Source organism: Mesocricetus auratus, unplaced genomic scaffold, assembly GCF_017639785.1.
Source record: "Mesocricetus auratus isolate SY011 unplaced genomic scaffold, BCM_Maur_2.0 Super-Scaffold_100009, whole genome shotgun sequence".
Classification (NCBI taxonomy): Eukaryota; Metazoa; Chordata; class Mammalia; order Rodentia; family Cricetidae; genus Mesocricetus; species Mesocricetus auratus.
In genome coordinates, this window is record NW_024429193.1 from 84845914 (window position 1) to 84859324 (window position 13411).

At 44.0% G+C, this 13411-nt stretch overlaps 1 protein-coding gene across 3 annotated transcripts in view; it reads left to right on the top strand.

Annotated features, from left to right (window-relative positions):
• Positions 1–13411, top strand: part of B3galnt1 (beta-1,3-N-acetylgalactosaminyltransferase 1 (globoside blood group)) — a 42361-nt gene extending 28950 nt beyond the window's left edge. For 2 of the 3 annotated variants that reach the window (XM_013124972.3, XM_013124973.3), the window contains exons 2-4: positions 9639–9704; positions 10749–10861; positions 11386–13411. In XM_013124972.3, coding sequence (XP_012980426.1) covers positions 11420–12415 — 996 coding nt within the window. In that variant the 5' untranslated portion in view covers positions 9639–9704; positions 10749–10861; positions 11386–11419 and the 3' untranslated portion in view covers positions 12416–13411. The remainder of the gene's footprint in view (positions 1–9638; positions 9705–10748; positions 10862–11385) is intronic. The other variant, XM_040752650.1, reaches the window with a different exon arrangement.

The window sequence follows — 13411 nt, forward strand, 5'->3', positions numbered from 1 at the left end:
AATAGTGGAGAGGCTACCTTAAATACCCTTCCCCTGTAATGCGCTTGATGACTACCTTAAATACCATCCTAGAGCCTTCATCCAGTGGCTGGTGGAAGCAGAAGCAGAGATCCACAGCTAAGCACTGAGTCAAACTCCTGGAATCCAGTTTCAGAGGGAGAAGTGATAAACAAAGGGGTCAAGACCATGCTGGGAAAACCCACAAAAACAGCTGACCTGAGCAAATGGGAACCCGTGGACCCCAACAGCTGGAAAACCAACATAGGACCAAGCCAGGCCCCCTGAATCTGGGTGTCAGCTAGGAGCACTGTGCAGTCTATGGGGCCTCTGGCAGTGGAACCAGGATGTATCCCTAGTGCAGGAATGGACTTTGGGAGCCCATTTCCCATGGAGGGATACTCTCTCAGACTAGGTACACAGGGGAGGACCTACACCCTGCCCCAAATGACTTGACAGATTTTGATGATCCCTCATGGAAGGCCTCACCCTCCCTGAGAGTGAATGGGGGATGGGATGGGGGTGTTGGTGGGGGGCATGGGAGGATGGGAAGGAGAAGGAACTGGGATTGACACATAAAATAAGATTGTTTCTAATTAAATAAAATTTACAAAATGTAATAATTTGCAATGTGATTGAGACTCTAAGTATACGGGTTATATTTGTAAGGATTTTGAGTTTCCAAGTGTGTGTGTGTGTGTGTGTGTGTGTGTGTGTGTGTGTGTGTGTGTTTTACTGGAAGTTGAGCCAGCAATTACACACACCAGGCAAGCTTTCTACCACTGAGGCATACCACCAGTCCTAAACAGACTTTTTAAATGTGTTTTTCAAGTTACACTTCTGGAGTTACTAACATAGGAATTAATGTTGTAGGTAAATAATGTAGCCTCTATTGGGTATTTTAGGATTGCCAATTGGCATGTGTATCTTAGTATCACTATGATGAAACACCATGACAAAAAAGTGACTTGGGGAGGAGACTTTTGCTTGTTACAGAAGCCATGGAGGAGTGCTGTGTAGTGGCTTGCTCTCCATGGCTTGCTCAGCCTGCTTTCTTGCAGCATCCTGGACCACCACGACAGGGGTGGTAACATCCACAGTGGCCTTGGTCCTCCAACATGAAAGAAAATGTCCTACAAGCCTGCCTACACTGGTCTTAGGCAGGCAGTTTGTCAATTGAGGGTATTTCCTCTCAGATGACTCCAGCTCAGGGTCAAGGTGACATGAAACTAGCCAGCCTGTTTGGATCCCCTCAGACGTAAGTTCCCTGATCTTTACATTATCCACTACACAGATGATATTCTTTTGGCCACAGCCAAAAAAAGACAATGCCTTTGCAGAACTACAGGAGCTCCTGGAGGCCTGCGGATTTATTTTGGCTCCAGAAAAGATCCAAAAGAGACCCCCTTATACTTATTTGGGTCATCAAATTCAACAAACTGGCCTCCGGCCCCAAAGACTCCAAATTGATTGTTCAAATTTAAAAACGTTTCATGATTGGCAGAGGTTTTTGGGAGAGGTGCAATGGTTTCGCCCTTCTCTTTCTATTGAAACAGGGGCTCTTAAAGCCCTTTATGATATTCTTCCTGGGGATCCTGCTCCAACTTCCCCTAGACAGATTACCCCAGAGGCCAGGGATGCCCTAAATTGTTAAAAAGTATAGAACAAGCCCACCTTTGGCCCATAGATTATGGGCAGCCCCTTATTCTGGTTGTACTTTCATCTAGCTTTTCACCCACTGCCGTGTTTTGGCAGACTGGTCCTATTTATTGGATACATTTTTCAGCCTCCCCTAAGAAGGTAGTGACCCCTTACTATGATCTCATTTTACAATTGTTGTGGAAGGCACACAAGTTTAGCATCTAAACCTTTGGAAAGAGTCCTGATAAAATTATCCTTCCTTATGGTAAGGAGGAGGTGGAACATCTACAGATCTTCTATGATGGGTGGACCCTGTTTATTACATCTGCAGGTGCCAAGTTTGATACCCATTATCCCAACAGCCCCTTGATGTCTTTTTTTAAACAACACCCTGTGATTTTTCCCAAGATTTTAAAAGAGAACCCTCTATTTGGAGTTCGCTCAGTCTTTACAGACGGCTCCTCCAAGGGTTTCACGGTGGTGGTTTCTTCTCAGGTGCAGAAGAGGATACCCATAAGGCAGATGTCAGCACAAGCCCCTGAGTTGTTTGCCTGCTTGATGCCTGTTTGAGGGGGAACTCTTTATATGCTGATAGTGTCTATGTTGCCAACATTGTCAGACCTTTAGAAACCTCTCCATATGTTCTTCCAACCTCTCAGGTTTGTTCCTTATTGGTTCAGCTCCGTCATCTTATTTGGCAATGCATCTACCCTGCTTATGTGGGATTTGTTCATGCACATACTAACCTTCCAGGACCCCTTGCCCAGGGCAATCATATTGCTGACTCCTTGACCCGCCCGAGGGTCTTATTTACACAGGAGCAGCTGGCCCACCAGCTCCATGAGCGGTATCATCTAAATGCCTGCTCCATTAAATTTTACACTGGGTGCCCCTTATCCATAGCTACACAGCTTACCTCTCAGTGCCCTGATTGTGCCCCTTATCATTATTCTCCCAATGAGGGGGTAAATCCTCGGGGCCCTAGGGCCAACCATCTCTGGCAAATGGATGTAACTCACCTGCCTCAGGCAGGGAAATTAAAATACATGCATGTCTCGATGGATATGTATTCTAAACTGATTTTTGCCTCTCTCCACTCAGGAGAGAATATTAAAGATGTTATTTCTCATTGCCTACATGGGTGTTCCTGATGCCCTAAAAAACAGACAATGGTCCTGCCTATGCCAGCAATCGCTTTGCTGCCTTTTGCAGGGAACATCACATTGTCCATTCTTTTTGGTATTCCTCACAACCCCACAGGACAGGCCATGTGGAGCACATCCATGCCACTCTCAAACAGTATTTTAAGAAAATAAAAAAGGGGGAGTATGTTACCTCCCCCAATATTCAGTTATCCACCATACTTTATATTTTAAATTTTTTGACCATAGACAGTAATAATTTGTCTGCTATGGAGAGACATTGGAACAAACCCTCCCAGTCTTTGGGATGGGTCCGATGGAAGGACTTGATTACAGGAAAATGGCAGCTACCTACTCCCCTACTAGCTAGGGTCCAAGGGGCTGTTTACGTTTTCCCTCCAGGAAGTGAGAAGCCCATTTGGGTCCCCAAACAGTGCATCAGGCATGTCGACCCCAATACTACTCCCGATACTAGGAATGCTCACCATGATAAAAATGGTCCAACCATTGCCAAACACTCAGGTAAGGGAAGTGTGCGCACCGGTGAGGACCCCCCCCCCCCGCCCATGTTTATGCCAGTTAGTCATTCCAGCTCCCTGTTCATTGATTTTTATAACACCAATAATACATTGGGAGCGGCTGCTGCCAATGAGAGATTAAAAAGTCAGAAACTAAACATTCTGAGTTTCCCCCTCCTAAAGGGGAATCTCTGTTTTATTAAAAATATTTAATTTCTCCTGGATTAAATCTCCAAGCTTGAGACAAAGGTCAGGAAAGAAAGGGGAACCTAAATGGTCGCCCTCTGTTGGAGGATGGATTGGATTAAATCTCCAGGCCTCCTCCTGACACCAAGGTCGGGAAAGAAAGGGGAACCTGAGAGATCGCCCTCAGTTGGAAGGTGGATTGAGTAAATCTTAAGGCTTTTGCCTGAGGGAACATCCTCAGTTGGAGGATGGACTGAAAATGGGTAAATCTCTGGGCCATGGTGGTGCACGCCTTTAATCCCAGCACACCTTTAACCCCAGCACTCGGGAGGCAGAAGCAGGTGGATCTCTTGAGTTCAAGGCCAGCCTGGTCTACAGAGCGAGTTCCAGGACAGCCTCCAAAACTATACAGAGAAACCCTATCTCGGAAAAAAAAATGGGTGAATCAAAAAAATTGGTAACAGTAAACAAGGTACTAGTGTTAAGTAAAAAAAAAAGGAAAAGACAAAGGTATATGGAATGGAAAAAGTTTGTTTGCATTTAAGGTCAATTTTGTGAGTCATCTCTAAAATCTTTTGGCCAAAAGCCTGGCCTTTCCACCTTGCATCTACAAAATTACAAGGAGTAGGTAAGGCTGTAGCCCCTGACTGTAGCTCAAATGGAGGAATGATGAGGGGCATACAGAACTTTTTAACCTTTTTAGTTCAAGGATTGGATGGAGTTGTTCTTTTACATAGATTTCAATTAAGGAAGTTTCATTTCAACAGACCAATCATGACCTAGGGAAAAAGGATGACCGAAAGATGTATGTATGTTCTGAATGTATGGTGTGGCCACACCGGTATATATGAAATGTATGAAATGTGATTGTGAATGTGTGAGTGTGAACTGCTTATATCATTAAAAGGACACTTGAATCCCTTCTAAAATAGTTTTTTAAAAAAAGCTACCTAAATTGCTTTAGATATAGCCAAAAGGAACATCCAGCCAGTTGGTTAATGTCTTAACAAAAAAGTTAAAAGATTTAAGTCTTCAGAGGCAGTTGATTTTTTCAGGCGACTGCCACTTGGTCAGGCCCCGCCCCCAAAGGTGTCTGTGTAGATGCCAATGAGTCCTTGTCAGCTAGTGAGAGCTCTACAGGTTAGATTGGGAAAGACTGCTCACAGACTTCAAATAATTTTCAAAAGTTGTTTGGGACACAGCATAGTTTACAATCTTTGAGTGATTTTCAGAAGTTTTTGGGAAATACTTAATGGATATGTCCTTTTTAAAGGGCATCTACTAATAATCTAGATAGTGATTCCAATTCACCTAGATAATTAACTAAGGAGGGTAGACAAATCCTTCTACTGTTATAGTCCAGCACCAACAGATGTTTGCAAACAGTTTAAACAAATGAACAAAAAAATAATTAAAAAGGGGGAGTAATGTCCCCAGTCCCCACATGACTCATCAAGTTTTTAAAATGTGAATGCCAGTGAGCAATCTGCTTCAGACAGATTCTGGCATGACGGAACTTGAGCAACTATTGCCCAGGTCAAATGGAGACATCCATGCACTAGACAGTGGAGAAGATCCTAATTTGGGGTCAAGGGCGTGTTTGTGTTTTTCTGCAGGAAAAGAATAAAGTTCAGTGCCATCAGAACATTTGGTGAGATGCATGGAGCAGAGAAAAACGGGACCTGAGACTGTGGGAGCCTACCTAAGCCAGTTTGAGTGAGATCTCCTAAATCAGTTTTCCTGACTCTTGATGTCATCAAATCTACAGCCCGAGAAAGAAAGAAAACAGTTGGTGATTTCGAGTTTCTCAACAGGCCTGCTGCATCAACCTCCCAGACCCGTGAGTTTTCATCCTGAAGCCAACAGAGAACTGCAAGATTAATAGTCTGCCCCTGACACACCTTGAAGCAACAGAATTCATTTTGCCAGTTTTTCCCTTTGGGGAAAAAAGGACCCATTTGAAACAATTGGACACTGGTATGGACTGTGATGAGTGGCAAAATTCCCTTTTCAGTATTTGAACAGGATTCAGCCACTTTAAAATATCAGCCCTTGGGGTATCCTGTTCTGGAATCGCACCTATGCCAGTGTATTTTTCTGGAGAAATGCAACTTGTCCTAATGCGACAAAAAGGAGACTTTGGCTCAAGTCACATATTCAGCTGGGGCTGCTGACATTAAATCAACAAACTGCATCACAGGAACAAATTGATGCTCTGTGGATAGTGCAACAAGCCTCTTGTTCATAGTTTTTATAATGCTACATGTGTAACATCAATGAGTGTACCTAATGTATCTGTGCAAGTGCACTTTCTAAATGCTTTTCTGAGCAGATCTTGGAATGATTGTAAACTTTATCACTGTTTTGACCATCAAATTGTAACTGTAAATCACATGCTGGGCTGTAACATTCTACCAGCCTTTCTGTCACAGCCCTTGTAACAGAAAGGCTGGTAGAATGTTACAGCCCAGATCTGGGCATGGGTACGGTGATGGAGAGGCGCTATGTCAATGGGGGTCCTGGGAATGGTGGCAGTGGCGGTAGGCATTCTGGCTTTATGCCGAGTTTAAACAGGCCTTGTTCCATAGGTAACAGATCCATCACTAAGTATTGCTCAGCTTAGCCCATGGCAAACCTGGTAGCCATGAAGTCTGGTTACAGATGATTTAAGGATGAGGCTCTCTGCTGACGGACAACCTGTGGGGAAGAGACCTCCCGCCTAAGACAGGGGATGCCAGGTCTCTCAAAGACGGGTAAGGGAGGGTGACCCTACTTGACCTAAGACAGGAGTGCCTCATTAGAAAATAAAAAAGGGGGAATTGTGGGAACAACAGACCTTGGCCAGAGGCCCACTTCCCCATCAGCCTGGGAGCAGGCAGATATAAGACAGTGTTTACGAAGCCCGGCGGTGGTGGCGCACGCCTTTAATCCCAGCACTTGGGAGGCAGAGACAGGCGGATCGCTGTGAGTTCGAGGCTGGGCTGGACCTACAGCCTCCAAAACAATACAGAGAAACCCTGTCTCGTAAAAACCAAAAAAAAAAAAAAAAAAAAGACAGTGTTTACGAAAAACATTACAGTGCCAGGGCAGTAATTTCCTGATAAGGGCTCGCCCACGGAAACGCCCTAATCTCGACCTTTTCCAAAGACTAACCGCCTCTTTCTGACCCACCCACCGCCACCTCTGGTGTCAGGGTATTTATAACCAGCCAGGATAGGAATAAAGGAGAGCCTTTTTGAGGAGCCTTCTGGAAGCCACCAACGGGTCTCTGTGTCATCAATCCCGACACCCTCCGCACATTCTCAGACACAGGCTGTGCAGCTGGTGCGGCAGTAGGTTTTTGTTTTGTTTGTTTTCAAGGTGTGGTGGTTTGAAAGAAAATGGCCTCCAAAAGGAGGAGCACTATTAGAGGTGTGGCTTTGTTGGAGAAAGTGTGACCTTGTTGGAGGAGTGTGTCACTGTAAAGCAAGCTCTGAGGTCTCATATATGCTCAAGATACTGCCCAGTGTCCCAGTTCACTTGCTGTTGCCTGCGTAAGATGTAGAGCTCTCAGCTACCTCTCTAGCCCCGTGTCTGCCTGCACGCCGCTGGTCCCGCCATGAGGATAATGGACTGAACCTCTGAACTGTAAGCCACCAGTTAAATGCTTTTCATTAGAAACCTTTCTGTGGTCATGGTGTCCCGTCACAGCAATAGAAACCCTGACTAAGACACAAGGGGAGAATGGTTTAGACTGGGTTTCACCCCATAGTCCAGGCTGGCCTGAAATTGACTGTGAAGCTGAGGATTGTTTTAAACCCACAATCCTCCTGTTGCTGCCTTGCAAATGCTCACTTTCAGGCCCTTGCTCCTACACTCAGCATTTTCTTTTCTTTATGTACTTGTTTGAATTTGTGGATGCAGAAGGATGACTGTACTCTCGTTTTTATTGGGGAAAGGGTGCTAATTTTTTAAAATCAGATCATAATTATTGATATATCTACAATGCAACCTTTATACCTAAGGATCAGATCATTGCAAAAGAAGAAGAGGAAAGATTGTAAGAGGCAGAGGACAGCAAGACAGTGTCTTCTATACATGACAGGGAATCTGTACCCATGAAATACCAGCAATCTCCTAAACATGACCTACCTAATGCCAACACCAGCTGACATGCCAACACAGATACGGGAAATCTCACAAGGCTCCACCCCATGTGAAGAGCTATAGGCAATTAACTTCTGCTAAGAGAATCAGAGTTCTCCAAGGACAAGCTACCTGATAGTCTACCTAAATACATGTACATAGAAGCAACACTAAAATGGACTTAGCAGGATAAATTCACACATACATGTACATGTGTGTGTGTGTATACACATAAATAATAAAAAGAGGCCAATTTGGGAGTGAATGAGGAGGACAAGGGAGGAGTGGAGGGAGAGGAAGGCTTGGAAATGATATACAGTACTTATGTATGAAATCATAAAAAAATTAAAAAAATAAAGATTACAGTGAGGTAGCTCTGTGGGTAACCATCTGTGGCTAACCCTGATGGCTTGAGCTCTATCACCAAGACCCACTTCTCCACCAAGTTTCCAACCATGTATGTACAAATAAAACAAGATTAATAAAGGCGGTCTGATCTGCAATACTCATCCTTACTTTCCGTTGTTGGATCTCTCAGTGTTGTTGGCTGTTGCCTGTGGCTAGGTTATGTTTGGGAAACAGATAGGTTTAGCTCATGGGTCTAGAAGCCAGAAAGCATTGTGCCGGTGTGAGTTGGCATCTCGAGAGGTCTGTATGCTGTTTCCCATAAAGTGGGAGGGAATGGGGTGTGAGGTCTGTATGCTGTTTCCCATAAAGTGGGGGGGGGATGGGTGTGTCTGGGGCACCAGGGGCTGAGGGGAGCTAAGAAACCCACCCTGTAACAGCTAACTTGGGATGACCAATTCATTTCATGAGCAACTACACTGATCCCTTTGTGGGGATCCAGCCCCCTCCTCTTATTACCTTTTAAGCTTCATTGAGCTAGGGACCAAGCTCCAACATGGGTTTTGGTGGGGACACACTTTCAGATCATAGCACTTAGAGAGATTCCGGAAAATTCTTGAAGCCTAGAGTGGCAACGCCCACTTGTCAGCCCAGCACCTGGGAGGGTGGACGGTGTGTGATTGGATTTATAAACAGATGTTTCAGACTTTGCTTCCTATACTGTAATGTCCCAGACCAGCAGGAGTAAGAACCCTGAACAGTGAGGTGTTGAGGGAGGAGCAGGGATGAGAGCTGGAGAAAGCTAGAGATAAAAACGACAGAGGCAATAGCTGGGACCAGGAGGTCTTGCAGAAGCTGATGACTTACACCAAACAAATGTTTGCTTTTTATTTTTTTGAGACAGGGTTTCTCTCTGTATCCCAGGCTGTCCTGGAACTTGCTCTGTAGACCAGGCTGGCCTCAAACTCAGAGATCCACCTGCCTCTGCTCCCGAGTGCTGGGATTAAAGGAGGTGGCCCAAGCGGGTTTATTAAGCACAGCTTTTTATATTATATATACTATCTGCAGGAGAAAAATGGCAAGGTCAGCAGAGAGTCAAATAGACAGTGTCAGCAGAGAGAACATGGAATACCTCAGACAGTTGCCCGAGGACTGATGACCACAGCCCAGGGGAGAGAGCTGGGTCTCTAGAAGCCACACCTGGCCTCCTTTGAGGCACAGCCTCCAGCCCGAGACCAGCTTTGCCAAGCCTGCTCCTGGGCAAAGACAAAACTGAAGTCCCCTTTGACCTTTCGTCAGGGCCTCTGAGGGAGTCTTGGGTCTGTCTGGCTCCCCACATTCACACCTTTTTCTTTTCTTTTCTTTTCTTTTCTTTTTTTTGCATGTGTTCGATGTAGCTTTATGTCTGTTAAATTAGGTTTTTAGGGTGCTTTTGTTGATCTCTGATCGTCACACACTTACATACCTGCAATCACATCACATATGCATGCACACACAACACAGTGGCTATAAATAGATATTTCAAATAGATACTTTGTTAACAACAAATTTTCCTTTGTTTCTTTTAAATGCTACTCATTTAGAATATGTGATGCAGATGGTTAGCTATGGACTATAGTCCTAGTTTGTTGATTGGCATACTTTCCGGTTTCTCAAATTTGAAACCCTTTATGTTTTGTTTTAGGTGTGAGCCTTGTAAGTAGCATTTGGCAGAACTTTAGGCCAAGCCGGGAAAGCCCTTGCGGTTAAGGTGAGCTATTGCTTCATACTGGTGTATGTTTGCATTTCCAGCAGCTGTCTTTTGGGTTTTCCATTTGCCATACGTTTTCTCTGGTTTCCCCCTGTGTTTTTCATCTTCCCCCTAGTAGGTGGCTTACTTTGCTTGTTTGGTTTTTCTGTCATTCAACTTAAAAGGTATACGTTCCTTATCTCTTCTTCTTGTTATGCTGAAGGTTTATATCTATTCTTTTTAAATTTCTTTAAAATCTTTTATTTATATTTTACATATTTTATTTAATATTTTTGTCTTATGTGCATAAGTTTTTGTTTGTAAGTATGAAAGAGTACCACATACATGCATTCCCCACAGAGCCCGGAAGAGGACATAAGATCCTCTGAAACTGGAGTTACAAAAGGTTGTGAGCCATGGGGTGGTGGTGGGAACTAAACCTGTGTCCTCTACAATAGCAGCAGTGCTGTAAATCATCGTGCCACCTTGTAAGAATGTTCATGTTCTTACAGACATTTCTAGCAAAATGCTATGCTTATCCTTATTCCTACTGAACAAGGTGTGTAGAGTTTTTAACTTGTGATGTATTTTACGGGAACTCAGGCTCTAGCACAGGTCAGCGCCACTTAGTGGAACTTGACGCCATGCAGACACAAAATCCAGCCTTTTGGCTTTGATTTTATTTACAGTAGCAACACAGGAAATCCAAAGCAATGCACGTGTAACCCAGTGACACAGAAAGGACGGGCGAAATCTCCCAGCAGCCCCAAAGACTAGACCCTTGACTGTGGGACACCTTCTTGCAGATGCTTTGTTCTGCATCTGTGCACGCAGAGTTCCGGATGTTTGTCATTCTGTCCTTCCAAATGCATCATGTATACTGCTCCATATCTCAGTCAGTGACGTGAAGGAGTTATGGGAAACAAAATTGCATGTAACGAGCGAAGATACCCTGTTGAATGGTGGAGCCGTCATTTCACTTCACAGTTTCCTAATGGTAGACTTTAAATTGTTTTCTTCTGTATTGTAAAGGACCCACACAGTTTTCTGACTTTTTTTTTGTAGGATAAACTGGTAGCAGTGGTGTTGCTCGAATTGGACACAGTCTAGAAGTCCTGCTTAGAATACATTCAAAAGTCAAGGGAGCCCTGCTTACTTACTGCTGCATAGTAGCCAAGGTATGGAATCGCTTGGTGAGTCCAGTTACGGACTAGGGGATCAAGACAGTGTGGGAATGTACAAGATAGAATTTTACTCAGCTATCAAATGCTAGAATCCTGGCATTTGAGGCAATGTACACAGAGTAAAATGATCCAAGAACAGAAAGATAAATATTTTGTAGTTCTTACTTGTTTGTGGAATGTTTTTAGCTGCCATCTTTCTTTTTACTTTTAATTCTAAGACCAGGTCTTTCCAAGTCACCTAGGCTGGCCTTGAACTTGTGATCTTCTTGCCTCATCCTTCTAGTAACTGGGGTTACAATTACCTGTGTTGAATGAGAGGTCTGTCTTAGCCTTGGTCTTGATGTGCGTCTCTGGGTGGTGGTTCATTGGTGTGTTGAATGCAGCCAGGCAGGCGTAGGTCGGGCTCTCTGTTTTTGAAGGGGAGCTTTCTTTCTCTGTCCTCTCTGCTTGGCTGGATGACATGACCTGCTGTGTGTTGGGGTGGTGGACACTCACCCAGCCTTTGCTTCGCCTTGTAGAACCTGTGCCTTGTGTGCTTCTCAGCTGCTGTGGATGGCCCCAGCTGTCTTGACTGCCCTTCTCAATAGGATGTCACTGAGATCCCTCAAGTGGAGCCTCCTGCTGCTGTCCCTGCTGAGTTTCCTGGTGATGTGGTACCTCAGCCTTCCCCACTACAATGTCATTGAGCGTGTGAACTGGATGTACTTCTATGAGTATGAACCAATCTACAGACAAGACTTTCGCTTCACGCTCCGGGAACATTCGAACTGCTCTCATCAGAACCCATTCCTGGTCATCTTGGTGACCTCGCGCCCCTCGGATGTCAAAGCCAGACAAGCAATTAGAGTTACCTGGGGTGAAAAAAAGTCCTGGTGGGGGTATGAGGTTCTCACCTTCTTCCTCTTAGGCCAGCAGGCTGAGAGGGAAGACAAGGTGCTTGCGCTGTCCTTAGAAGATGAGCACCTTCTCTATGGCGACATCATACGGCAAGACTTTTTGGACACGTATAATAACTTGACCTTAAAAACCATTATGGCTTTCAGGTGGGTCATTGAGTTTTGTCCCAATGCCAAGTATGTCATGAAAACAGACACTGACGTGTTCATCAACACGGGCAATTTGGTCAAATATCTTCTAAACTTAAACCACTCAGAGAAGTTATTCACGGGCTACCCTCTGATTGATAACTATTCCTATAGAGGGTTTTTCCACAAGAACCACATCTCATACCAGGAGTACCCTTTCAAGGTGTTCCCTCCCTACTGCAGTGGGCTGGGCTACATCATGTCCGGTGACCTAGTGCCGAGGATCTATGAGATGATGAGTCATGTGAAACCCATCAAGTTTGAAGACGTGTATGTCGGGATCTGCTTGCATTTGTTAAAAGTGGACATTCATATTCCAGAAGACACAAACCTGTTCTTTCTGTACAGGATCCACTTGGATGTATGTCAGCTCAGACGTGTGATTGCAGCCCATGGCTTTTCTTCCAAGGAGATCATCACGTTCTGGCAGGTTATGCTGAGGAACACCACATGCCACTACTAAGGCCGACTTCACACTAGGAAAGGGGGTGCTCTGTGGAAGGAAGGGGCCAGAGTTCAGTGTGCTGGCTTCCTAAACATAAACTCATGGAGCATGCCTAGACTGCAGCTCCAAGGCATTAACTTACTAGTGATTTGTTTTCACAAAATTAACTCAGATCCTTTAAAGCTGACAGAGGAGTTAAACATAAAGCAAACAAAGGGTTTTGCTAATAAAATCAAAGGAGCAAAGAGTCTGGATGACTCAGTCTGTAGGTCAGAATTTCTTAAGATTTCCCTGAAAGAAAAGCCAACTAGTCCTCAGCAACAAATCAGTGTAGAGTTGTATTTATTAGATAGTCTAGTCACATAATGGTTCAGTGTGTCTCTTAGGTGTTTATTATTAATATATATACATATTATATATTTCTTGTAAAAAGCTTTACTGAAGTTGTACTGAAGAAAATTTCATTTATATTGTTTTCATTGATACTGTGGTGTTTCAGATTTGTCAAATAGTATTTAATGTTATTTCAACTTTCTGAGTGTTTCAAGGTTATGGCGGTTTCAGTATTACACAGTTTGAGTATTTCACGTTTGAGTTTTGTTTTATTTACTCCACTGATCTGTTTAACTCTGAAAGTCCCATGAATGTGACATCATAGCTTATTGCTGATTGTCAGTAATCTTTTGGAATGTGTTGCATATTTTATTGTAGAAATATGGAGAATTAAAGTAAGAAACTTAGAGCGTTTGCTCTGTTTCATAAAAATGTAGTAAAACAGTGTAGTCGATGTTTCTAGATGTCACTCCGTTTGTCTCATTTTTTTTTCTCTACAGAACTTAGAGAATTCCAGGCAGTACATTTCCTAAAGGCACAAAAGGCTAAGACGGTATTAGAATATACTATTGCAACATCTAAGTTGGAGAGGGAAGGCGGAAGAGGCAAGTTGCATTGTTACCCACCCAGTGTGTGTTCTACTTAGTAGTCAGTTTGTGAATAAAGGGTTTTCAAAAACGA